The 25,417-nt window shown below is 32.3% G+C and overlaps 2 protein-coding genes across 2 annotated transcripts; one reads left to right on the forward strand and one right to left on the reverse strand.

Annotated features, from left to right (window-relative positions):
* Nucleotides 1-1,808: 1,808 nt before the first annotated feature.
* Nucleotides 1,809-7,159, forward strand: LOC133032913 (uncharacterized). The gene is made up of 4 exons (XM_061107382.1): nucleotides 1,809-3,054; nucleotides 3,201-4,033; nucleotides 4,090-6,640; nucleotides 6,732-7,159. The coding sequence occupies exons 1-4, from the start codon at nucleotides 1,809-1,811 to the stop codon at nucleotides 7,157-7,159; spliced, it is 5,058 nt and encodes a 1,685-aa protein (XP_060963365.1).
* Nucleotides 7,160-19,208: 12,049 nt separating this feature from the next.
* Nucleotides 19,209-22,490, reverse strand: LOC133032905 (uncharacterized). The gene is made up of 6 exons (XM_061107371.1): nucleotides 22,333-22,490; nucleotides 22,134-22,221; nucleotides 20,495-20,559; nucleotides 19,646-19,714; nucleotides 19,516-19,565; nucleotides 19,209-19,437 (listed from the first exon to the last, which is right to left on the reverse strand). Exons 1-6 carry the CDS (start codon nucleotides 22,411-22,413, stop codon nucleotides 19,326-19,328), a joined length of 465 nt encoding a protein of 154 aa, XP_060963354.1. The 5' UTR covers nucleotides 22,414-22,490; the 3' UTR covers nucleotides 19,209-19,325.
* Nucleotides 22,491-25,417: the final 2,927 nt, after the last annotated feature.

Consider the following 25,417-nt stretch of genomic DNA (forward strand, 5'->3'; position numbering starts at 1 on the left):
AACTATACATAAACAGTAAAATCTCTAAAAGGTGTACTACACTACTACTTCTCTATCGAAACGTGTTGTGTTCTTCTTTTTAATACTTAGTTATGTTATATAGTTTTTGTTGGTTGTGAATATTAAAAAGCTTTTAAGTGCAATCGGACAATAACCAACTAAATTTTAGTTCAAAAAAAGTCTTACCAAACTATTTATGAGAGAGTTTGCAGGCATTATTTGAACTTATTTAATTTTGGGCATATCACTTTTGTAGTATTGTGACGGTTTTTTTTTTTTATTAATTAAAGAAAGAATAATTATGTAATTTGTTTTGTTTGACTACGTTAATTAGGATTTTTTTTTCCTTGGACTTTCACATGTACTAAATTATGTCCCCTGAATTTTTTTGGCCGTTAAAAATTCCCCTTGAACTATTGAAATTGTTAGATTTAAGGACTTTTATCTAATTTTATTAAAAAAATTCTAACATGGATAAAAGTTCAGGGGTATGATTTAGTACATATCAAAGTTTGAGAGATATGATTGGGTAGATATCAAGCATAGTTTAGTACATAAACAATCACTGAAACAGTAAAATTAAATGAAATTAGACAAAAGTCCTTAAATCTATCAATCTAAATAGTCCAGGGAAAATTTTTAACGCCTAAAAAAGTTCAGATGGCATAATTTGGTACATGTGAAAGTTCGAGGGAAAAAATCTTAATTAGCCTTATAAGTATAAATAGAATTTCTGAATAATTTATATTTTTTTAAAAAAAAAACATGGAAAATAGAATGTTAACGTGTTTTGTTCAAAATTTTTAATATATAAAATTCCTCATTCTCATCTTCTTATTGTTTCTTTGAGGTCTTGCTTCAACAAATAATTTGGTAATGGTCTCTATAAATATTTTTTATTTATTTATGTGTTTTTAAGTAAACTAAAAATATTTATTTTGTTGGCAGACTATGAGAACAGAAATCTGAGTTCAAAGGTAGACAACTCTTAATGTTAAAAAAAAAATCAAATAACTTTAAACTTTTATAGAGATATGTGACTGTTTAATTAATTATGAATTCGATCTTTTCGTATATAGTAAGCATATATTAGTTTATATTTAAATTGTCCAACTCTCATATTTCATATATCTTTTTACTAAGTGAGTGGACATGATTTTATAATGGTTGAGTTGCTAAGGTTTTATATTGAATAAGTTTAGTTATGGAGAAAAATTGACATATTGCTCTCTTATTTATATCGTTCCATCCAAGCCGGAAGCATAAAACACATCAATGTTCTTTCTTAATGATGTTGACACAATCGCCAATAATTTTATATATATAATTGGATTATAAATTTTAAACTATTCTCTCTACTGTTTGTTTTGTTGGTATGTTATTTTAATTTTTTTTTATTAATGTATTATTATATATATGAAACATTTTTTTTCCTATAATCATTGTAATTTTTAGAATATAATTCTTGGTAAGTGAATCTTTCAATGAAGATTTCATTCTTATTCGTATTCACAATACCAGTACCATTCTTGTTGTTTAACTTTGTCAGTAATTTTTCTTTTTTATTAATATATCTTAAAGGTTAACATATTTTATTGGCAACCCTTCTCTAAATTTTTTAGGTTTTAATCTACAATAGAATAATTAAAGCATATATAAAAAGTATCACACATATATTGATACTAAATTGCGGTATGAGTACACAAAATGTAAAATTATCTTGTCGTTTTGACATGGTGTAAACGGTTTGGTTCAAAAGTTTAGTTTTGTTTGCTTCCTGTGTGTGTTTTTCTGGTGCTTTGAGATTAATGAGTAATAGACAGCCACAGATTCAGAATTTAACAGAGAATTACGCCAGTTTTTCGATTGAAGATGATGATGAGGAAGGCTTGTTGTTTGAGGCAAGGGAGGATGGGCTTGCAGAAATCGACGATAGATGGTTGTTAGTGGGGAGGTTTCTAACAAATCGATCCATTGATTTTCAAGCTATGCAAAACAAAATAGCGTCTCTATGGCAGTCGGGGCGTGGTTTGTATGTGAAGGAGTTAGATCCAAACCTCTTCCTTTTTCAGTTTTATCATGAGGTGGACATAGAGAGAGTTATCGATGGTAGTCCATGGACGTTCGATCGGGCACCTTTGATTATGGAGCGGGTAACACACGGAGTTAATCCTAGATCAATACCTTTGAATACTCTGGAACTTTGGGTTCAATTACATAATTTGTCAATTGGTTTTATGTCTGAAAAAGTCATTAGAGGGGTTGGTAATTATATTAGATCGTTCATCAAATCGGACCCAAACAATTTCTCCGGAGTTTGGCGAGATTATTTGAGAATTAGAGTGAAGATTCCATTGGAGAAGCCTTTGAAAAAGAAGAAGAAGTTGGAAATGCAGGGGGGCCTGGTATGTCATGTCACTTTCAAGTATGAGGATCTACCCACTTTTTGTTTCATTTGTGGGATACTCGGCCACACAGAAAAGTTTTGTGAACGTCTGTTTGATACTCCGAGAGAGTTGATCACAGAGAACTTTGATTTGGAGATGAAGGCGGTTCCAAGAAGGCGTAATTATGCGGATGGCTCACGGTGGCTACGATCTGGCTTGGCTACGAAAAATTCTGGGTGGCCTGGGGCAAGTTCTTCCAACCAGCGAAGAGGCCCGGTGGTTGCGCCGACGACAGGAGGGGGTATTAATGATCAGTTAATGGCAGAGAGTAATCAAGGAGAGCAATTGATGGGATATGGCCAGAACAATAGCAATCTAGAGAGTGTCAATAAAAACAAATCCCAAATATCAGGGGAGGCGTTTTTAAGGAAGGAAAAGGTGGGTGATGAGGTGGACAATTCAAATGATGGGCTGGTATTTTGTGATTCTAAAAGAAAGAGAGTTATTGAGGGTCAAGTTAGTGGGCCAATTGGAGGGGTAGCTAGGGACGTGGGCCTTCCTAAAGCTGGACCAAAGGTGCATGGGCTTGCTGAAGAAGATGTAATTGTTTGTGAGGACATATTGGTTCAAGAGGGAGTTACAAAAAACTTGAGTGGGGTGGGTTCTGGTGTCCAGACCCGCCAAGAATTATGAATGTGTTAAGTTAGAATTGTCGGGGGCTTGGGAACCAACGGAGTATTCAATTCCTTAAAGAGATGGTTTAGAGACCCAATTTTATTTTTCTGTGTGAAATAAAATGTCAAAAATCAAAAGTTGATGGGCTTGCTAGATTATTGGGCTTTGAGGGTGTCTTTACTGTAGATGCAATTGGGTTAGCTGGTGGGCTTGCTCTCTTGTGGAAGAATAAAGAAGATGGGAGTTTGATGGGCTACTCTAATAACCATATTGAGATTGTTGTTCATACTGCTCAATTTGGTAACTGGAGGCTAACTGGGCTCTATGGAGAACCCAACCGGAGTCGGCGCCAAGATACTTGGAGTTTGATTCCAACCTTGTCTACTCGTTCGGACCTTCCTTGGTGTCTTGTTGGTGACATGAACAATATTGTTCGACAAGAAGAGAAGAGAGGGGGTCGGCCATATCCCCAAAGCTTACTTTCGGGATTCAATGCCACTTTACAGCAATGCAACTTAGTTGATATTGAGCTTCAAGGCCACTCGTTCACTTGGGAAAAGGGTAGAGGGTCTAATAATTGGATCGAGATACGCCTGGACAGAGCTTTGGCAACATTGGCTTGGCTTCAGGTATTTTCACAAGCTACTCTCTCTAATTTAGACTTCTCTAGTTTGGATCATGCGGCCATTTTCCTTGAACCGTTTCTTCCTACTGTTTTTGCTCCTCACCATCGTTTTCGTTTTGAAAACACCTGGTTGAAAGAGCCGCTTTGTTCTGAAATTATAAAAGAATGCTGGGAACTTGGTCATACTTATAGTTTGAGTGGCAAATTAAGCTTATGTGCCGAGAAGCTTAAGGTTTGGGGCAAAGAGATTACGGGGTCCCTTAATCATAGAATTAAAGAGTATAAAAAAGAGTTGAAGAATCTGCAGAATAAAAGGGATGCTAGTTCGGTGCAAGGCTACAAGGAGGTGAAAAAAAAAAGCTTTTTAAAGCTCTTGATCAAAGGGAGAGTTATTGGAAGCAGAGTGCGAAACAATTTTGGTTACGGGAAGGCGACCAAAATAGTAGTTACTTCCACAAGGCTGCTAGTAGCCGAAAGAAGAATAATCAAATTGAGCAATTAAAAGATGCTCAAGGAAACTGGGTAACCTGGGAGTCGAGTCTAGGAGAAGTTATGCAAGACTATTTCCATAATTTATTTACTTCGGCTAATACAAACTGTATGGAAGTGGTAGATTGTGTTCATCCTTGTGTTTCGGCTTTTGTAAACTCTGAATTGTGTCAGCCCATTCAAGAAGAGGAAGTTAAGAAGGCGCTATTTCAGATGCATCCAGATAAGAGTCCGGGTCCAGATGGAATGACTCCGGCCTTTTCTCAGCGTTGTTGGTCTATAGTGCGAAATGATATTGTGGAAGTGGTTCGGTCTTTCTTTACAAATGATGTCCTTGAAGATGGTATTGGCGAAGCTAATGTTGTGGTCATTCCTAAAAAGAAAAACCCGGAAGCTATGTCGGACCTTAGGCCTATTGCTCTATGTAACATCATGTATAAGATCATTACGAAAGTTATGGTTAATAGAATGAAGCCTTTCATTGATTCCATTGTGTCAGTAAATCAAAGTGCTTTCATCCCTGGGCACTTAATTTCTGATAATGTTTTGGTTTCCTTCGAAGTATTGCACTATCTAAAAAGGAAACGCAAAGGCAATGAGGGGTATATGGCGCTCAAGCTTGACATGAGTAAGGCATATGATAGAATTGAGTGGTCCTTTCTTGAAGCAATGCTAAGGAAGTTGGGTTTCACTGAGATCTGGGTTCGGTTGATTTTGACTTGTGTAACATCGGCTCAATATACGGTTGTTCATGGGAATCATGAAGTCGGGCCTATTACTCCTTCTAGGGGCATTTGGCAAGGGGATCCTCTCTCCCCTTATCTCTTCATCCTTTGTGCAGAGGGTTTATCAGCTTTACTTAGACGTTATGAACAACGAGGATGGCTTCACGGTTGTAAAGTAGCTAATGGGGCGCCAAGAATTTCTCACATGCTTTTCGCCGATGATAGTTACTTATACTGTAAGGCCACTGAAACTGAGGCTTTTCGGGTTAAAGAAGCTTTGCACAAGTTTGAATTGGCTTCAGGTCAGAAGGTTAATTTCTCAAAATCTTCAATTTTTTTCAATGCTAATACTCATGAAATTTTGAGAAACCATCTTTGTGGAGAGTTGGGAATGGCACCTGCTTTGGAGTGTAGTCTTTATCTGGGACTGCCAAGCTCTATGAGCCGCAATAAAGTTTCGGCTTTGGGTTATTTGAAAGAAAAAGTGAGGAAAAGGCTGGAAGGGTGGGGATCAAAGTTCATTTCTAGAGCGGGAAAGGAGATTCTTATCAAGTCTGTTGCCCAATCTCTTCCCAGTTATGCTATGAATGTCTTCTTATTGCCTATGGAGGTCGTTAGAGATATGGAGAGTCTCATGTCAAAATACTGGTGGAGGACCTCGGCTAATAGTAACTCCGGCATCCATTGGATGTCCTGGGAGAGACTTTGTAACCACAAAACCAAAGGAGGTATGGGTTTCAGGAACCTAAGGGATTTTAATCTGGCAATGTTAGGGAAGCAAGGTTGGCGCTTACTAATCAAACCTAATTTCTTGGTAGCTCGAATTTTCAAAGCTCATTACTTCTCGAATGGTACGTTTCTTACGGCTAAAATTGGTTCTAATCCTAGTTTTGTGTGGAGAAGCATACTGGAGGCACAACATCTGGTTGCTAGTGGAGTAAGATGGGCGGTTGGTGATGGTAAGAACATTGATGTTTTAGGAGACCCTTGGTTGCCGGATAAAGCAAATCCTTGGGTTATTTCCTCACATCCGGGGCTTCAAAATGCAAAAGTGGCCAATCTCTTCACTATTGAGGGGCTCAGTTGGGTTATGGAGGTGTTGAATGACTTGTTTGAACCACGAGACAGGGAGTTAATTGTCCAAATTCCACTTAATATCACAACCAGTCAAGACCATTTAATCTGGGTTGGGGAATTGTCGGGTTTATACACAGTTAAGAGTGCTTATAAACGTCTCCAGGAGCTAAAAGGTTTGGTGAACTTTGAGGAATCACAAGTGAATCTTTTTTGGAAAAAATTCTGGAACCTCAAAATGCCTCCAAAGATGAAAAATTTAGTGTGGAGGGCATGTACAAACTGCCTCCCCACAATGGTGCAACTCAGAATCAAACATGCAGTACCCCATTCACAATGTCATGTGTGTTCTATTGAAGAAGAGTCCATCTCACATGCTCTAGTCTGCTGCCCGATTGCTAAAGATTGTTGGGACAGGGTTGGCATTTCCTCGATTATGCAGCAACAACACAGTTTTCTGGACTGGTGTATTAGCAATTTTCAGAGATTGGATAAGGAGAATTGTGAGCTGCTGGTGGCTGTTGCTTGGGCGGTTTGGAATGCAAGAAATGACCGTGTATGGCAAAACAAGATCAAGACGGTGGAAAACATTGTTACGTCAGCAAAAGGTTACCTTTCACAATGGAAAAATGCTCATTCTTCTGGTTTGGAGCTCTTGTCTGCTGGTTTGAACCAAGGCGACGGAGTCGAGCATTATATAGGTGCCTCCAATGGAAAATAATGTAAAGGTTAACGTTGAAGCAGCAATCTTTGAAGCTTCTCGAAAGTTTGGTGTTGGTTGGGTAGCCAGAGATACTCCGGGGCTTCTCATCAATGGCCATACAAAGTTATTCAATGTAAAAGCTACACCAGAATTGGCCGAGGCTGTAGGAATTCGGGAGGCGTTAAGCTGGATAAAATCTAGTGGATTGCAGCAGGTGGTTCTCGAGACGGACTGCTTATCAGTTGTCCAAGCCTTAAGAAGTTCAATTGTTATGATTTCCACGTTTGGTCAAGTGGTTAGTGAGTGTAAGGCTTTGCTTAATGATTTAAGAAATGTTTCTATTTATTTTATTCGTCGATCAGCAAATACAGTGGCTCGTGACTTAGCTCGAGCTTCTGTATCCTTCCCTGATTGTAATTTCAGTTTGGATTCTGTTCCAACTGTTTTGTTACCTATTTTGGTGACTGATATGGTTATCTAATAAAAGTTGAATTACCATTCAAAAAAAAAAAGTATATATAAAAAGTGAGTAGTTAACTCCTTGACTAATTTTATTTATGTACAAAGTAAACTTATTGATAAATAGTAGCTAGTCACAATTACAAATAAGATACAACGATGGCAGTGACTTTGAATGTAGTAGTAAGTACAAGTGAAAGTGAGATACAGTTATGATAACAATTTTAAATTTAGTGATGATTACAAGTAAAATACGGTGACGACTTTAAATGTACTGGTAAATACAAGTGAAATACAGTGATCACAATAATTATAAAATCATATCATGATTTTTCAATCATTAAAATTATTTTTGCTATCATATGTGAAGATATTAATTTATTAACCTAAGTCTGAAAGTTAAAAAATTAAAATACTATTAAAAAAATTATATAAAATATTAAAATTTAAAATTTGTTATAATTTTATAATTTAATTATCACTAAATAATACAATCGCACGCGAAGCGCAGTTTGTTTTTTAATTTTTAAAAAATTGGCAGAATATTTTGTTTACAATGAGCTATTATTTGTAATCTGTAAATTTTTCCACATCACTTACAATATATAAAAGAAAACCTAAAAAACCTAATATTTTAGAATCATGAGAATATATGAAATCCACTCCTTTAATTAGAAGTAAATTAGTTATTTTGAAATATCAGTGACTACTAACCGTTTTATTTTTTTTTATATAATTTTCTATAACATGTTGCCAACGAGCTATTTTAAAAAAATATATATATATATTTTAATAACGATGGCACTCGTTTGACAAGGTGTGTGGGAATCACAATAATTTGTCTCAAAAGGCATTTGTTGGTGTGATGGTGATGGTTGTAATATCGCGATTATGAGAAAATCTTGGTTGCCTAATGTGGAGAATCCTTTTGTGGTGTCTTCTCATTCGAGTTTGCTCCATGCTAAGGTTAATACTTTAATGAGAATTGATGGTAATGCTTGGGACTTTGATCTGATTAATGATTTATTTTCCAATTGCCTTGTCTGCCGTTGTTATTAGATCTTTTTCTGCCCGGATTTGAACTGCTAGGGTACTGGGGGTTTAGGACGGACGTTCCAGCTGAAGGAGCTTGCGGTTGGCCCGGTCTAGGCTCGACATCTGCCCGTTAAATGGCTTCTTCAAGCTTGATGAAACCATCTGCTCGATCAAGGAAATCACTCATAGAGTCTACAGGACCACTCTTCTTGGTGTCTTTCCACAGCTCTCCAAGAATTCGATGCCCCCAGTATAGCAGCTAACTTCCCTTCTTCGGTTAACCGTGCTACTTTTTCCCTTCTTCAGGACATGTGATTGGGGATTGGACGGCTGACCGTTCAGAGTTTGGGCAGTATGCGCAGCAAGAATTTCTTCCGAGCTGCCCAGTGGGATGCTGGACGCAGTCTGTTGGTTAGCAACTTGGTAGGCCAGCCATATTAGTACGGTAGCCTGTCTTGTTCGGTCGTCAATGGCTGCATGTTGAGCCTTCAATGTTTCCATCTCTCTATCCCTCCATTCGGTGAACTGGCGCCTTTGCTCTTCGAACGCAAGGTTCACTGCAGCACGGAGCTCTTCCTGATCATGATGCAAGGTATTAGTATGACCTTGCATGAGCCCAAGAGCATTACGAAGGTTCTAGATCTCAGTGTCATCTCCAATGGTTGTCTGGACATTTGTTGCTGAAGGGATTCCAGTGCTGGGAGTACCCAGTTCGGCTGCTGAACTAGTGTTTCCAGTCTCTTGCACACCGGGTGTGATTCCAGCCAAAGGAGATGTCACACCTTGACCCGCAGTAGGTAGTTGCATATTTAGTTACTCAAGATTGGTTATTGGTGGGACCCTTGCATTCCCTGAAGTCTCCAATGCGGGATCTACTGCCAGTGGATCCACCTAATCGACCATGCCTCTACGAGTTTGTATCACCATCTTGAGTGTCAGATCACACTTAAAGCAAAGAGAAAACTTGGATTATTGCTCTCAATGAAAGCACCAAAATGTTGACCTTGCTTTTAGCCAACGACAATGAGTCAAATAGTAAACAATAGAAAATGTAATCAAAGTAAAGTATAAAGTAATAAGCAATAAAGAACACAAGGTTTTAAAGAGGTTTGGCCCCGTTAGTCCAGTAATAGCCTACTCCCTTGCTTTGTATTAACTCAAGAACAAAGAATATAGTTTTTCCTCTCTTGAAGCTCTCACAATGAAATCTCTGAGTATGCTTTCTTAAATTTCTCTAAAGTAATTCTTTCGACCCCTTTACCAGTGATAATGGATTACTATTTATAGGGCTAAATACTTGAGGGAAGGTTTCCATTTTGCTTACAATTTTTATAGTTGGTAAGAAAATATATTACATATTTAGAATACACAGATTGTGAGATTTGGACAGCTTGCCATATCTCTGTGGTACAATCCCAGACTTATAGGGATTGCTTTTCTGCTTCACGATGCAAGTCTTTGAATTGCTAAGTGTTGATACGCTACTCAGATTGTCTACTGCTCGGTTGGGAAAACCTTATCCGTGCAGATGTATGCTAAGCTTTGTTAGGAACATTTCTTTAGCCAGATGTAGGGAATAAGGTCCACGTGTCACCAGCATGTGTTGCCACGTCACAGTGCGAAAAATGGGATAACAATATGAATTAGATCTTTATAGTAAATGGTAAGTTTGATAAAGACAACTTTATTCATATCGCTCATTGTCATATATAATTTTTATTATATACAACACCTTTACTTAGATGTCATGTTACATCAATAATCCGAATCGAGATTACTTGCACCGAATAACGGACATCAGTGAATGATACTAACAAACATTGATTAAAGATTCTTAAAATTTAATATGTTGCTGACTGTTTTCTTCATGACTAAGTGATCTTAATTCTTCGTATAACTAAAAATCACAACCTCATGTATAAATAAGAAATTTTTTGATATTTATAATTTAACAAACAAGTATATATAAAAATATTCAACTTTTATTTATAATCAGAATTATTTTTATAGCATTTTCAAAACATAAACCCTAATACCACATATATATATGGGTATGCTCTTAATGGGTATTACCCATGTATGGGTATTTTATTCTTGACCATTGGATCAAATATCTAATGGTTGATATTCATAATCATTAATTAAATATTAAAAAATTAATATTTTCAATTTTACCACTTCTTTCTTTGATTTTGTTATTCTCTATATTCCTAAAATAGATAAAACTAATAATAGAAATAAAAAATTTATATATGGAATTGTTATTTAAAAAATAAAACACGCTAAAAAAACTAATAAATTATTTTTTTTAATAAAAATCATTTTAAAGATTAAAAAGAAAAAAGTGTATATTTATCTCTTTATAAAATTTCTTCAAACTAGAATTCTAAATTGCATTACTGAGAACAAAAAAAAAATTAAGCTTTAAGCTGTAATACATATAAAATGTATAAGATTTTTTCTAAACCTAAAATCTTTAATTTCATAATAATTAACAATCATTTATATGTTTTTATTTTTTTTTAAAATACTTGAGCTTACCAAAACCTATAAGAACAAAACCAATGAAGAAAATTTTAATAAAAAAAAGTGTCATAAACATTAGTGAATAATGGCAATTGCCAACACTTCAGCACAAAAAATTACTTGGCCCCTAGACAAGATTATCATCTTCTAATCCTAAGAATATAAATAATGAACAACACATCATTAGTTATTCTAGGAGAATGATGCATGGTAATGTTAAAAAAATTATTAGATGATAATAATATTTCTCTGACAATGATACTCTAAGTAAGAACTAAGAAGTATTGTAGCGTTTTATTTTTAAGAGCATGAATAATATTAAGACAATTGGATTCCACAATTTCATAAATGATTCTTAGTTTTACAATAATAAATTATTAATAAACTCACAATTTCATAAAATAATAAAGTAGTAATTTCAATTAATTTTTAAAAATAATTTATAATTTTTTCAAACTATTGGTTGTAATTATTATTTCCAATTTTATAAAAAATAAATATAATTTTTTTTTTAATAATTATTGGAAACTTGCCATAAAAAGTTATTAAATTATTATCTTATTAATTTTTTTTAGTGCAAATTAATGAGTATTACCCATTAAAAAGTATTTCATATATATATATATATATATATATATAGAGTACAATATTGTAAAATTTATAAAATATGCTTACAAGTACACATGTCGAACAAATAATAAAGTAGTCAAGTAACCATTTTCGTTTCACAAGATTAAAAGTAATTAAGTATTGTGAATAATAAAATTTAATTTTATCCAAACAATCAATTTTAAATGATTCAATAGAATATTAAAAAGAAATAATAAAAAAAATGACAACAACAAGAATAAGCAGAGTATAATCAAATAAAAAGAATTACCAAGGTTTCAATTTCACCATAATATAACTATTATTTTAAGAGCAATTTGCGGCGAAACTCCTTTATGTTTTGATTTTTATACACTTAACCTCCTTATCTTTATTTTTGGTGGCAAAACCCCCTTATGTTTTAATTTTTATACACTTAACCCCCTTATCTTTTTTTTTTTGGTGGCAAAACCCCCTTATGTTTTAATTTTTTACACTTAACCCCTCTATCTTTTGTTTTGGTGGCAAAACCCTTCAGTTTACTTTTCTTTGCAAATTTAAAGTTTTAGTTAAATATTACCGTTAAATACTAACTGGATTACTACTGTATCGACTTCGAGGTTTTACCGTTACATATACAAAGGTGTATACAGTGGTCATCCAGTTGATATTTAACGGTAATATTTAACTGGCGTGTCAAATTTGCAAAGAAAAATAAACATAAGGGGGTTTTGCCACCAAAAAAAAGATAAGGGGGTTAAGTGTATAAAAATTAAAACATAAGGGGGTTTTGCCACAAAAAAAAAGATAAGGGGTTAAGTGTATAAAAATTAAAACATAAAGGGGTTTTGCCACCAAAAATAAAGATAAGGGGGTTAAGTGTATAAAAATCAAAACATAAGGGGGTTTCGCCGCAAATTGCTCATATTTTAATAATTAATATACTTAATCTATTCTAATATTTTCAAAAACCTAGAACATACTACAAAAAAATTTATTTTTAGTCACAACAAAATTTGTGACTAATAATAAATTATTATTCTTATATTGTGACTAAAAAGTCCGTGACTAAAGGTATTAGTCACAAAAATTAAAATTTGTTGTGACTAAATGTGTTTTTAATCACAATACTTGTTGTGACTAAAAATAAATTAGTGACAACTTGTGTCTAAATGGTATGTTTTAGTTACAAATAATTTTTTGTTGTGGCTAAAAAGTTGTCACTAAAAGTAACAATTTTTTGTAGTGACACTATTGTATCCACGTATCCTATCTCAAGTGAACAATAGCCTATAACTCTATACAACCATTAAAACATACATTCATTAAGTCTCACTCTAAAAACAACTCTAAAAATCCTACCTCTCGATTTCACAATTTAAAATTATTTCAGCTACCTAAGAAATGTTTATCTCTCGATCTTGATCACACCATCTAAGTTTCTACTTGATGTCTGGTTATTCAAAAGTTTCCATCTCGAGTTATAAATTTCACAATCTAAATAATAGTCATAATTATAAGGGTAAATACCATTTTAGACCCTGTGTTTTGCAAAAGTTACAGATTGGACCCTGTGTTTTGTTAAACGACAAAATGGACCTTGTATTTTCTAAAATAGTAAAAATAAGACCCTGAGCTTAATTTTTGACAACTTTTTTTTTAATACAACCAACTTGAAGACAATGCTTAATACGAACAGATACAAAAAATGTAAACAGTTTTGTCATAGCACTTTTAGATCGGATTATAATTAAACTTTATTTTGACAAAAAATCAATTCAGGGTCCTATTTGTACTATTTTAGAAAATACAGGGTCTATTTTGTTATTTAACAAAACACAGGGTCCAATTGGTAACTTTTGTAAAACAGAGGGTCCAAAATGGTATTTACCCTAATTATAATCACATAAAGAACAACAATAGATAAATTATAATCACAACAACAATTAAACAAGGTAGAATCACAATGATATTGGATTAATTAAAACTAAACTTTGCATTAAATCATAAAATTAAAATCATAATTAGAAATCTGTCTAATCCTAACAACTAAAAAAAACTAGTCAAAAATAATATGATTTATTATTTCAGTTTATTTAAAATTGAAACATAAAAGGGATATAAAAAAAAAAGATAGAACTAGTGAAAAATCTTCAATGTCGCTTCAATCTGCTTCATTGATCACTCAATATTGTTTCCTTACTTCCAAATTGTATTTTTCTCTCTCCCAACTCTTATTTTTGTCATTCTAGGCTTTTTATACGTCCAAAATCGATTCCAAGTTGAATTAGAGTCAAAAATGTATTTAGATTTAGATGTGTTTCTAGAAAGAGTGATTAGAACAAAGGAATCTCTCTCATGGTTTACTGATTAAAAAATATTAAAAGGCACCTTAATATACCAAGCACCACAAGGTTAGTGCAATTAAATATTGACTCTCACACATTTTAATTTAATAAATAATAAAAAATCGATAATCAGACGTAATAACACGCTAAATCAGTGTGGTGTTGAGCGCCTTAAAGTGTCCAATAACAATGCTCTTACTAATTAGGCATTTTCAAGTGATCCTAAATCAAAATGTCCAAGTTTTTCTTAGTTTCTAGTTTAGTTGTAAAGAAAATGTTCAATCAATATTGTTTTATTCTTTAACTTCAAGTTGTTATTATAATGCTTGAGATTATCAGGCCAGTTGAACATGTATTATTTAAGCTCATATAGGAGAGCTACAAATGGATTGCTTACCCAACTTGTTCAGCTAATAGCAGAGAAGAAATTGAAGAGGTAGAGGAAACAAATGAAAGCTGATGAGCTCTACACAAACATGATGCATAGTAAAAGAGCACTGTTTTGGTTAGTGATATTGCTTAAAAATTATTTTTTTAAATTATATGGGACCCGATACTTAATTGCATCAACCTAAAAAGTTACATTAGTAGTGTTTTTTAGCAACTCATAGTAAATGATCACATCTCCCTACACTCTCTCACCCATAAATAACTTTGATTAGCAAACATACATTTTACAAATGTACATTGCATGTAGGTCTATATATCATTATTAGTAGTACGTACACCTAGTACAGGTCAAATATTTTGACAAAAGTGTTATATAAGGCTTCCAAAGTGAAGCCCCTAAAAGCAATTTGTACCTTATAAATATATAGCATCCATATCTGTTAAGTAGATTTGTTATCCTATGTCATGAATAATTTATTGAATTTCATAATGAAGAGAAATGTTTATATATAAATATGTATATATTTAATTGCTGAATTAATGATTTCCTTGATGGGAAATTGATAAAATTGATGTATAGTGGATTTGTAATGAAAGTGAGTGTGAAATTTAGTGTGCATGCGCATATAATGCAGTGTGGGTGGCCTTGTGTATAACTGATAAAAGTGGGTTGAGTTTTTTGATCTGCATATATTTTGATTGGAACATAAATAATAAATATGTTATAGCAATTAATTGTGAAATTATAAAGTGAAAATGTAATGATCATATGAAAAGAAAATGTATTGTACAATTGACAGATCCGGTGAAACTGAAAAGTCCCAATCTCCCAATTTGGTTTTTCATAAATAGTGGTTACATGACAACATATATATTGATATGATAGATAATTATCTTTCACTTTATTTTAAGGTGTAATATTTAGACAACAAAGTGACTAAATTTCACTTTCAACTAAGATGTAATACAGGCTTTTTTTTTAAAAAAAAAACAAAAGATGTAATATTTATAGTGGTAAATACCATTTTGGATTTTTTGTTTTATAAAATTAGCCGATTGGACTAAAATAACAAATTTTATATTTTTTTTCATATAGTACAAAATAGATCATGAATTCAATTTTTTATAATATAATCAACTTGAAGTTAATTTCTAGCATACAGTGACGGACTCATAATTTTTCTTTGTGGAGGCTTTTTATTATTAAAAATATATATTTATACATATATTATAATTATTCTTATTAGATTTATTTATTTTGTGGGAGCTTTTCTACTATTTTAGTTTATAATTAACAAATTAAAAAAATTAAATTTAATCTTTTAAAAGGCTATATTTTTGTTAGTGGGAGCTATACCCCCCATATTAATACAAGTGAGTCCGTCCTTGCTAGCATAGACCGATGCAAAAAATATAATCAGTGTTGTCATAACACATTTAAGTCATATTATTATTAAGTTTTAATTTAACAAAAAGTAAACTAAAGATTTATTTTGTACAATTTTAAAAAATACAAAATTTAAATTATCATATAACAAAATAAAATGTTCAATCAATAACTTTTGAAAACTACAAGACTCAAAATAGCATTTAGGCAAAAATTCTCAAGTTGTTCTATTAGAGAAGTATTTCTTTCCCATGCTAATAAAATATGACAATATTTTATTGAGAAAATTACATTGTATACCCACTTTATTTTACTTGTTTTAATTTTTACCTCTATTTTCATATTTTTTTAGATATACCCACTTTTATGGATGATGTTCCCATTAGACCCCTTAGGTTATGTAAATTTACTAAATTATATACTAGACTTAAGTAAAGAGTAAGAATATATTAAGCAATCCACTCAAAAAAGAGAATATTTTTTATTAATGGATATAAAAAAGAGGTATTTTTCAACTTATCCCTATTTTATTTAGGGTATGATACTCTATAAGCAGAATGATATTAATTAATTTAAGAAATCACTAATCCTAATATTTTACTTCTAAAAGCAAAAGTAAAAACTGAACTTCCAAATGCTCAAAGCTCGTGACCTTTGTTTGGATCTCATATTTAAAGAAAATATTTGAGAGAAAGTAATAGAGGAAAGAGAGAAATATTTTGGTGGATTAATTTTTTTATTTAATCCATTATATTATTACATGTTACAATTGAATTATACAATATAGTATGTATTCAAGAAATAAAAAACAATTATACAATATAGTACATAACATGTTGGTGAGTACCATTGTTACAAAGTAAAGAGTCCCCTAAGCCAACTATGAGGTTCGTGAAATCTTTTGATATCATTTCTCCTGTTGAAATATTTTATAACTATATCTGATATTGATAAAATTTTATCAAATTGAACTCTTGTTTTATGAAAAATATATTCTCATCACATTTTAAATAATTTTTTTTTTCCAACCTAAATATCTGATTTCCAAAGATGGGTATAGTGTTTTTATTATTAATTTTTTCTTTTCATGAAAATTTACTTGAGATAATATATATTAGTGTACTGTTAGACATTGACATCCACCGACCCATGAAAAGTTAAAGAAAAGAAAATAATAAATTGGAAACATGGGTAGCACTATATACAAAAGCCTATAATACTGGAAAGGATATTTGGCAAAAGTAGATTCCCAAATAATTTCTTAACTTCCTCTATCTTGACCTTTCAAAAATTAAAAACCAAGACAAAAAAAAATCCTCAAAGGCTCTTGCAAAACTATGAGATTAATTACCTACCTGGCTGCTATAATTTAATAATTATTGGAAAAAATATTAAACTAGCTAAATACATATAATAAAAGGAAGAAATATTAGTATTGTTAAGGAACAATTAACTTGATTTTTCCTGAAAAAACCCAAAAAAAAAAATGATTTATACAAAATTTTGCTTGTATTTTTGTTACCTCCTAGTTGGAACTCTTTATCATTTGCAACTTCTTCATTGTTGAGAGTGGTTTTTCCAATCTGTGGGATCTAAAGTTTTTTTTCTCCTAAAACGCAAGGCTTTATTGTATAAAAACTATGGTCCATGAATATCTTTCATCATTTACATAGAATTTTTCTTAGGTGTGGGTATTTTTTAAACCTTTGATTTTTAATTAAATGGTAATAGTTTATTATAGTTTATTTCGTTATCATGAGCTAGCACATGTATAATTATTATTTATTGAGTAATTTGCGGCATAAATACTTAAGTTTAACTTTCCAGTTGTAAATAAATACTTAAGTTTAATTTTTGGCGTTAATAATACTTAAGTTATATTTTTGAAACTCGATAAATACCTGATTGTTAAATTTTAAGTCATTATCCACGTGTTATTTTTTATTGGTATATTTAAATTATTTTTAAAAAAAATTAAAATTTGATGACTTGCACCAATTAGAAATTAACACGTATAATACTTCACAGCTAGATACCTACAAAAGTTCCAGAATTATAACTCCGCTAAAAATTAAATTTAGGTATTTATTTACAATTGGTAGTTCAACTTAAATATTTATGCCGTAAATTATTTTATTTTTAACTCTCATATTTTCTAGCATTATCTAATTTTTTTTTTTTTTTACTAAAATGATATATGATATGTAATTACTTTTACAATAATAAAGTAAGTGTTTGGTGTATTATGATCTAGTAAAAAATGGTCAAGTCTTGGTGTAATTACTTTTACAATAATAAAGTAATTACGTTTTCACGTGTCGTGGTGTCCAACACCTAAGTCTAAGGAAATGATAAAATTAAGCAATTTTGATCAATTTTTTTTTTATGTTTTTTTGGATAAAAGCTGAACTTTTAGAGCGAGAGAAAGAATGAAAGTATGATCAAGGCTTTCAAACTCTAGTGAACCCCCTAAATAGGGGGTGCCCTTAATCTCAATCAATGGAATTAAAGCATTTAATTTTAGAATTGGAGTTAAATACTTCAGAAACATGTAGCCTGAAATTTGTTCATATACCCTAAGCAACATGTCACTGAATGAGTGAGTTACCAATTCCTAAAACTTGTAAGTAACGTAATTTATCTCCTAAGTTAAGCATTTTACCAGAAATTTCTATTGTATCTATCTTTGTGTGGTTCATGCTAAAGCATATACAGTAGAACCTCTATTTAAGAATATTCTATTCAAGAATAACCTCTAATTTGTTATACAAAAATCAAGTCCCGATTTGGGCCAGTTATAAATAAGAATAACCTCTAAATTGTAATTAGTTATACATTTTCTAAGTCTCATATTAACAAAGTATACCTCTATATAAGAATAATTACATCTTAATAAAATATATACATGTATTTTGTAAATTTATTTATGTAAAATTAATAATTTTATTTTAAATTATAATACATGTATGAAATTATATTTACTCTAAAATATTTCTATTACGATATAGTATTAATGATTATTTATTGTTATTATTATTACATTGATATTTTTTGGTTCTTTAATTTTTTTTCTAGTGTAACTCTATTTAGTTATAACCTCCCAATTAGAATATAATTTACTTGGTCCCAAGTGTATTCTTGGATAGAGGTTCTACTGTACTTATGGTGAGCCCAACGCAGACGATTTTAACAGACTCTTCATTAAATGTAGAAGATCACTCACTCAAATTCTCACCTTAAATCTTTGGAGACAATTTCAAGGTCATTTTCTGTAATTTTAATTAGGTGCCCTAGTGAGAAAGATGATCTTCACCTTATACTTGAGTTGTCTTCATTTTATTGCAATATATTTGATGTTGTTGAAGCAGTATTGAATTTGTTATGATCTTTGTGATAGAAGAATGGTAATCTTTTGTATCAGATGGTAGTTTTGGATGGTTATTTCTTGAGAGAGAGACCGTTGGCATCCTTGGTGACTGGAGCCAACAGTCGTGGTGTGCTTGATGTGATTGGAGTCCATGGGCGTGTGTGCTCAGGAAGGGAGAAAGCACCAGCAAGTTTTGTGAATTTTTCTAAGAATATGAGCTTGCAACTACACGTTTTTTTTTTTTTTTTGTGAATAATTACAGTAAATAATCCAAAATATGATATCACATAACTAAATATCCACATTTTAAAATGTGTTGACCAAATCCAAAGGAAAGATAATTTTAGATTAGTTTTGTATTTTGCAAAACACATACTCACTATTTTTTTTTTCGAGGCATATTCTCTATTCAGAATACTGGACGTTAGTCTTAAAAATTTCCAACAAATAATAGTCTAATCGCATTACTAGCTCTCATTAATTGAGTGGATTACCAAAAGTGCGAACAAAACTTATGATTGAAGTGAACACGTACATCTATACATGATTAGGATACACTGATGCCAGCAAGTTCTAGTTGTGCAACCGCAGTATTGATGGCATCAATAACATCCATCTTACCATTACTCACTGCTTCATCCATTGGGGTTCTCTCATAGCTGCACACATAACCCATAACAATAATGACCTTAAATAAACTTCATTAAATTACAACAAAAAAAAAAAAAAATACTTACCTATTAAGTGCACTTACGCTAGCTCCAGCCAAGATCAATTTCTTAACCACCTGTATAAAAGGAAGAATTTCGGTCAATGGAACTTGAGAATAGCTTAAGAAAAAAGCTTGTACATTAATTTTATTAATACCTCAACATGCCCATTAAGGCAAGCCCAGTGTAAAGGTGTGTTGTTCTCCGCATTAGTAGGATTAAGTTCCTGCTTAAAAGAAGAATATAACCATTAAAAAAACTAAAGAAAAGGAAAAAGACACTATTTATGAGTTTCTGAACATGTGAAAGAAAATAAATTGGAGTCCATTGTGTTGCAGAATTTCTTTATCTCCAACGATAAACCGAAGTAAATTTAGTTTGCAATAATCAGAAATATAATTCCTCCTTTCCATGCTTTTTCTTTTATAACTTTATTGTAAAAGTAAGTTGGTTCTTAATATTTGAGTTTCAAGTGGTTATAAGCATAGTCTAGTGGTTTCACAACTCTCCTCACAAAGAGAAGGTCCTAAGTTGCAACCCTCCTCTCCCAATATGAAAAAAGAATGAGCATTGCTATTGGGCACCAATGGTGCCTAGCACCCTTAAGACGTGTCCCTTTACGATTGGCTAGCGATACTCCCTAAAAGCTATTATATTAAATTATATGAGACCCGGTACTAAATTAGACCAATAGCAATATTAACACGTAGGAGGGTGCTTGGCACCACTGGTGCCTTTTAGCATCTCAAAAAGAATATTTGAATTTCAAATTTCAATAAACAATCAATATGAACTTTTATTGGAAACCTAAGGACAGTACCATGATTTTACACGGAGGATCTAGAGTCTCATACAACAGAGTTCAAGAACCATAAAAAAAATGATAGGCAGCAAATTAAAGGCTTTAAGAAATCTGACTAAAACGGCCATTTATATCAACTCAACAAATAGCCACATGAAAAATAAATAAAAAATAAAATGAATGTTGGTAAGGCAAGAATCTCACCACTCTTTTACTGATTAGGTATTCCACGATGTCAAGATATCCATTAGCACAAGCCATATGTAGTGCTGCACGAAAATGTCAAGTTATGTTAACTATCAACTTATGCGAGGCACAACAAGAGGAATAACTAACTGAGCTAAGCTATGTTGTTTTACTTAGCTGAGTTGTCTTAGTAGTCTTATAGTTATTAGTGTTGTTATGTTTCTGTTTGAGTTTGTTAGATTTCTGTTAGGAATTTTATTCTGTTGGAGAAGTAGTTAGTTTTAAGAATATATAAATAAGTGAATTTGAGTTGTAATAATCAGTTTTAAACTCCTGGAAGATTGGCTATCCTGAATTAGCTACTGTTATTATTTATAATGTGTTGGACTTGGTCTCTAATTGAGACTAGGATTTGGAAATAAATGAGGGTTTTTCTAGTTTTGGTGAAAGGTTCTTGGATGAATTCTATCAAATTAAAATAAAAAGAATCCTTGTATTGGTTTCAGTATGATAATGGTACTGATGTTTCAGCCATTACATAAAATTAGCATAAATTCTTCAACAAGCCTACTTTTGGAGAATATAAGCTAGAAGCTTACAAGCTATTAGTATCGAATAACAACAATACTGACCAATCATCAAGTAGCAAGGAAAAAAAAATACTATAAAATCCCTAGGGTTCAATATATGTACAGCCACCAATACTCTAATTAGCACCACCTTCAACTTCAACCTTCATTTCACTCAAAACTAACATTATATAGCGAAAACCCCACTTTCTACATTGCTATTATTCTTCCTCCCGAAAGCTTCCCTTCCTTTCCAGAGTTCAAATCTTTACATTTAAGTAGTGCACACTCCAATTTTTAAGACAAAGTAAATAGGAAGTTAATAACACTCGCAAATTCAAAACCATAATTTGGAATGCATTATATTTCTAGAAATTTAGAAGTTGATTGTTAGGTCCTTGCTACGTTTCACTTATGCGAAGAGAGGTAAGAGGCCAATGGTCCTAGGGTAGTTTGGTTAGGGAAGCTTTTGTAAAGGGTGGGATGGCTTTGAGATGAGCTGAGAATTGTTCACTAAATCTTGGAGAACTCTAGTCTCTTGGACATTAATGGAAGCAAACCACATGTCTGACTATATGAGTGAACCACCTTGAATCAATTACGCACTTGTTAACATACATATACTTTCTTCCTTGCTAAAATACTCTTTGAAGAGATTACATATTTGCAAAAACACAATTTCCTGAAAATAGTCATTGTGATAAAACAAAGAGTCACCCATGCAGATTTCAAGCCAAGCCATTTCTCTAAGACTCTGCATGCTATGTAAACAGGTGGGAAGAATCTATCTCTTATTTAAGTAAGTTAATGGATGTTTTCATCTAGTTTTCAATACTCTCAAACATTAATACATGTACGATGTTTTGTTATTGAAGAAAAAATAAATAGATACATACATATTACATATAATAAAAAATCAAAATTCCCATTTCGTGTAAAAACAAAAACAGAAAAAAGATTTTTTATCAATTCATCTATCCAATAAAATGATTAAGAAAAAAAAAACTAGAACATATTTTTACCATTTCCTCCATCCAAATATGATCGTAAATAATTTTAATGAATACATGAAGAAAGAAAAATCTAACCTGTTCGACCCAGTGTGTCCTTCAAATTGAGAGAAATGCCAGTTGAGACTAAGATTGTGAGATCATCAATGTCACCATATCTAGCAGCCTTTTATGCCCAAAGTAGAAAAGCAGATAACATAAACAGCGTAGCTCAGTTTGTATGTGGTTTAATAAATTTATAGTAAAAAAATAGTTCAATAAACAGAGAACGAGATACCTCAAGCAAGGCTTCAATATTCTCCGGCGAGGTGGTATCGACGGCAGTCTGCTCTGCCTCGGCTGAGTTCTCCATCCCCATTTTTCCAGATTCTGCAAAACCCGACAGGGGTTTCGTTCGATTTCCTCGTTCTTATTATCAGGGCTTTTCCATAGGTCTCGTCTTATAACTGAGAAGCCCGTTCATTTCAACATGGGCTACCAGGGCCTAACTGAAAATTTACATTTATTTACAAATATATTAGTTTTTAAAAGTTAAGGGCAAAAGAAAAGATTTATTTTTCAAAATACAAAAAGAATATATTTTTTATTATTATTTTTAAATATTGTTGGCGTAGAAATTTGGTCAACGCTCGTTGGCTAGATTGGTGAGAAGAAATACAAGTTAAGTAAGTAAATAGAGAAACACGAGATTTATTATAGTTCACTCCTTATATCGCGACGGTAATGAAGTTGCGTTTGCTTCGAGTTTTTATTCCTCACGAGAATTACAAGAAAATTGACTAAGGCAAGAGCTCTAATTTCTAGAGATAGAAAGTAGAGAGAGATGCTATGACCTTATGGGCTCTTTTTTGAATGTGGAAAATGAACTAGTAGAACTCTCATTTTATAGGGAATGATGTGTTGGAAATTATTTTACCAGGATCTTAGATCTACTCACAAGTATGTTTATTAACACCCTAAATATGAACTTTCTAAAACGATGAAATAAACACATATAAAGTTTAGGAAACCTTACATTGGGTGCAGCGGAATATAATGACTCCTTCCGTTCAGATATCTAGCCCTTGATTCCTTTCTGTAGCAGAGCATTATCAATATCTCAACCTGGATCTCTTTCTCTGAATCTTTGATGCTGAAACTCCTTTTGTTGAATGTCTTTCTTCACGATCTTCCTCACTATGATTGAGGTATCACTTGATGTGTGTGGGCACTACTCTCACACTAAGATTTTCGAAATTGAAGAGGGAAGTAGAAAGAGAAGGGTCAGCCAAAGATAGGGAGAGAGAAGGCTCAGGTTTTCTGAACCAGAAGACTCAAAAGAAAAGTCTAATTTTCCTGAAGCCTTCACTATCTATTTATAGCATTCTACTAGGGTTAGATTTGAATTATATGGCATTAAAATAATGAAAAAATCAACTTAAAATACACACAAAGGTGGTCGGCCATACCTTTAATGGATTGGGCCTTGCTTTTTGCAATTTTGCAATTTTAACACCTTTTGTATCTGATTTTCTCAAAAATGCCAATTTCCTAATTCAACCATTTAAATATCAATTCTAACTATTTAATAACTATAAATAATTATTAAATAATATTGTCATTTATCATATTTATTAATTGAACCATACAAAGTATCATAATTAACAAATATGCCCCTATAAACTCTTTCTTTACAATTTCGCCCTTACTTAGTGAAAATTTCACAAATTGACATTTGTGAATTATAATTGATTAATCAAAACCAATTACATGAGTCTTACAAGCAATATTATCTCAACTAATGGGGGGACCATGGGTCTATATAACCGAGCTTCGAATAAGTAGATCAAGAATTTAGCACTAAAATTCACTAACTTATTAATTCTTCGTTGAATCCACGCATAGAACTTAGAATTGCACTCTCAGTATATAGAATGCTCTATATGTTCCACCATATAGACACATCATTAGTTATCCATTGTTATAATCCTAATGTGATCAATTATCCTCTATATGAATGATCTACACAAGAAAGTGGATTAAATTACCGTAACACCCTACTATGTATTTTATCCTTAAAACACTTGACCCCGTATAAATGATATTTCAACTTATGTGAAATGAGATCTCCACCATTTATTTTCGTTTGGTCAAGCTCGAAGGTGATCATCCTTTGCTTACTATTCGCCAGATAGAAGCTATAGATTCCATGTTTATGCTAGCGCTCCCACTCAATTGCACTACCGTGTTCCCAAAAAGTACGTATCACCCTGACTTAAAAGTAGGCTTAACTAACAATTCAAGGAACACGAATAGCCTTTCAAGATTGAGCCTAATCATAACAGGATTAAGATCATTTGATCTAGGATCAACTAGGCGATATTGACTTGAATAGATTTTACGGTAAGTTTGATTAAATCTAAGTCAAAGTTCAATATCGGTCCCTTCCGATGCATACTCCATGCATCCAACCTGAGCTTTACTTTAACCAATGCTCTGGAAAGAACATAGCACTTCTCCAAATGCAAGTAAACTCTGTTGTAGATTATCATATCAGTAAAACCCTGTGTCTGATAAATCTAGGAAACTTTATTCACATAGTCATGTTTACTTTCCAATGTGTTGACGGCACGATAAACAGGATCAAGTATGTGAAAAGGGTTTCAGATGAATTTATACATTATGTACATATAATCATGAAATAAATCATGTGAACCATGCAACATTAAATGTTATTTCTGATCTATATTAATAAGTAAATCTGATTATATTGAAATGAGTTTTATTTAGGGCATAAAACCCAACATGATGTCCTATTAAAATAATAAAAAAAATATTTAAAAAAAAAAACACTTTAGGCTGATCTTGGTCATTGATGATGATCTAATGGCTACAATTGACTCTTGATGAAAATCGTCAATTTTTAGAACTTGAATCTCGTCTATTGGATCATTTTCGTGTAATTTGAGGAAAAAATTGCTCTTGTCTTGAGGAGGAATTATGGACTTCAAATATTCGGAATTGTAATATGGGTGTGAGAAATGACTTGAAATAGCTTTGAAAGAGCTTTGAAATGCAAGTTGAATCACGTCAATGAATCAACATTGAGGGAGTTATGATTGTTTTATTGAATGTTATTCAGGACCTAACACCCAAGTTGACACCCTGTGCCCAAGTTGACAAACTGACGTAAACCTAGACGCTGAGTGAGTAAAAAAATGCCCTAGACTTGTATTTCTTGATGCCTTAGTGACATACTGACATCACTTAGTCGATTTCTTAGTTTTGATGATGTTGTTCACCAATTCTCGAAGATGTCGTTTTTTTGTGAAATTGGGTAGACTTGAAACTTCTTAATTTTGTCGATATTCCACCTTGTTGAG

Source organism: Cannabis sativa, unplaced genomic scaffold (assembly GCF_029168945.1).
Source record: "Cannabis sativa cultivar Pink pepper isolate KNU-18-1 unplaced genomic scaffold, ASM2916894v1 Contig1, whole genome shotgun sequence".
Classification (NCBI taxonomy): Eukaryota; Viridiplantae; Streptophyta; class Magnoliopsida; order Rosales; family Cannabaceae; genus Cannabis; species Cannabis sativa.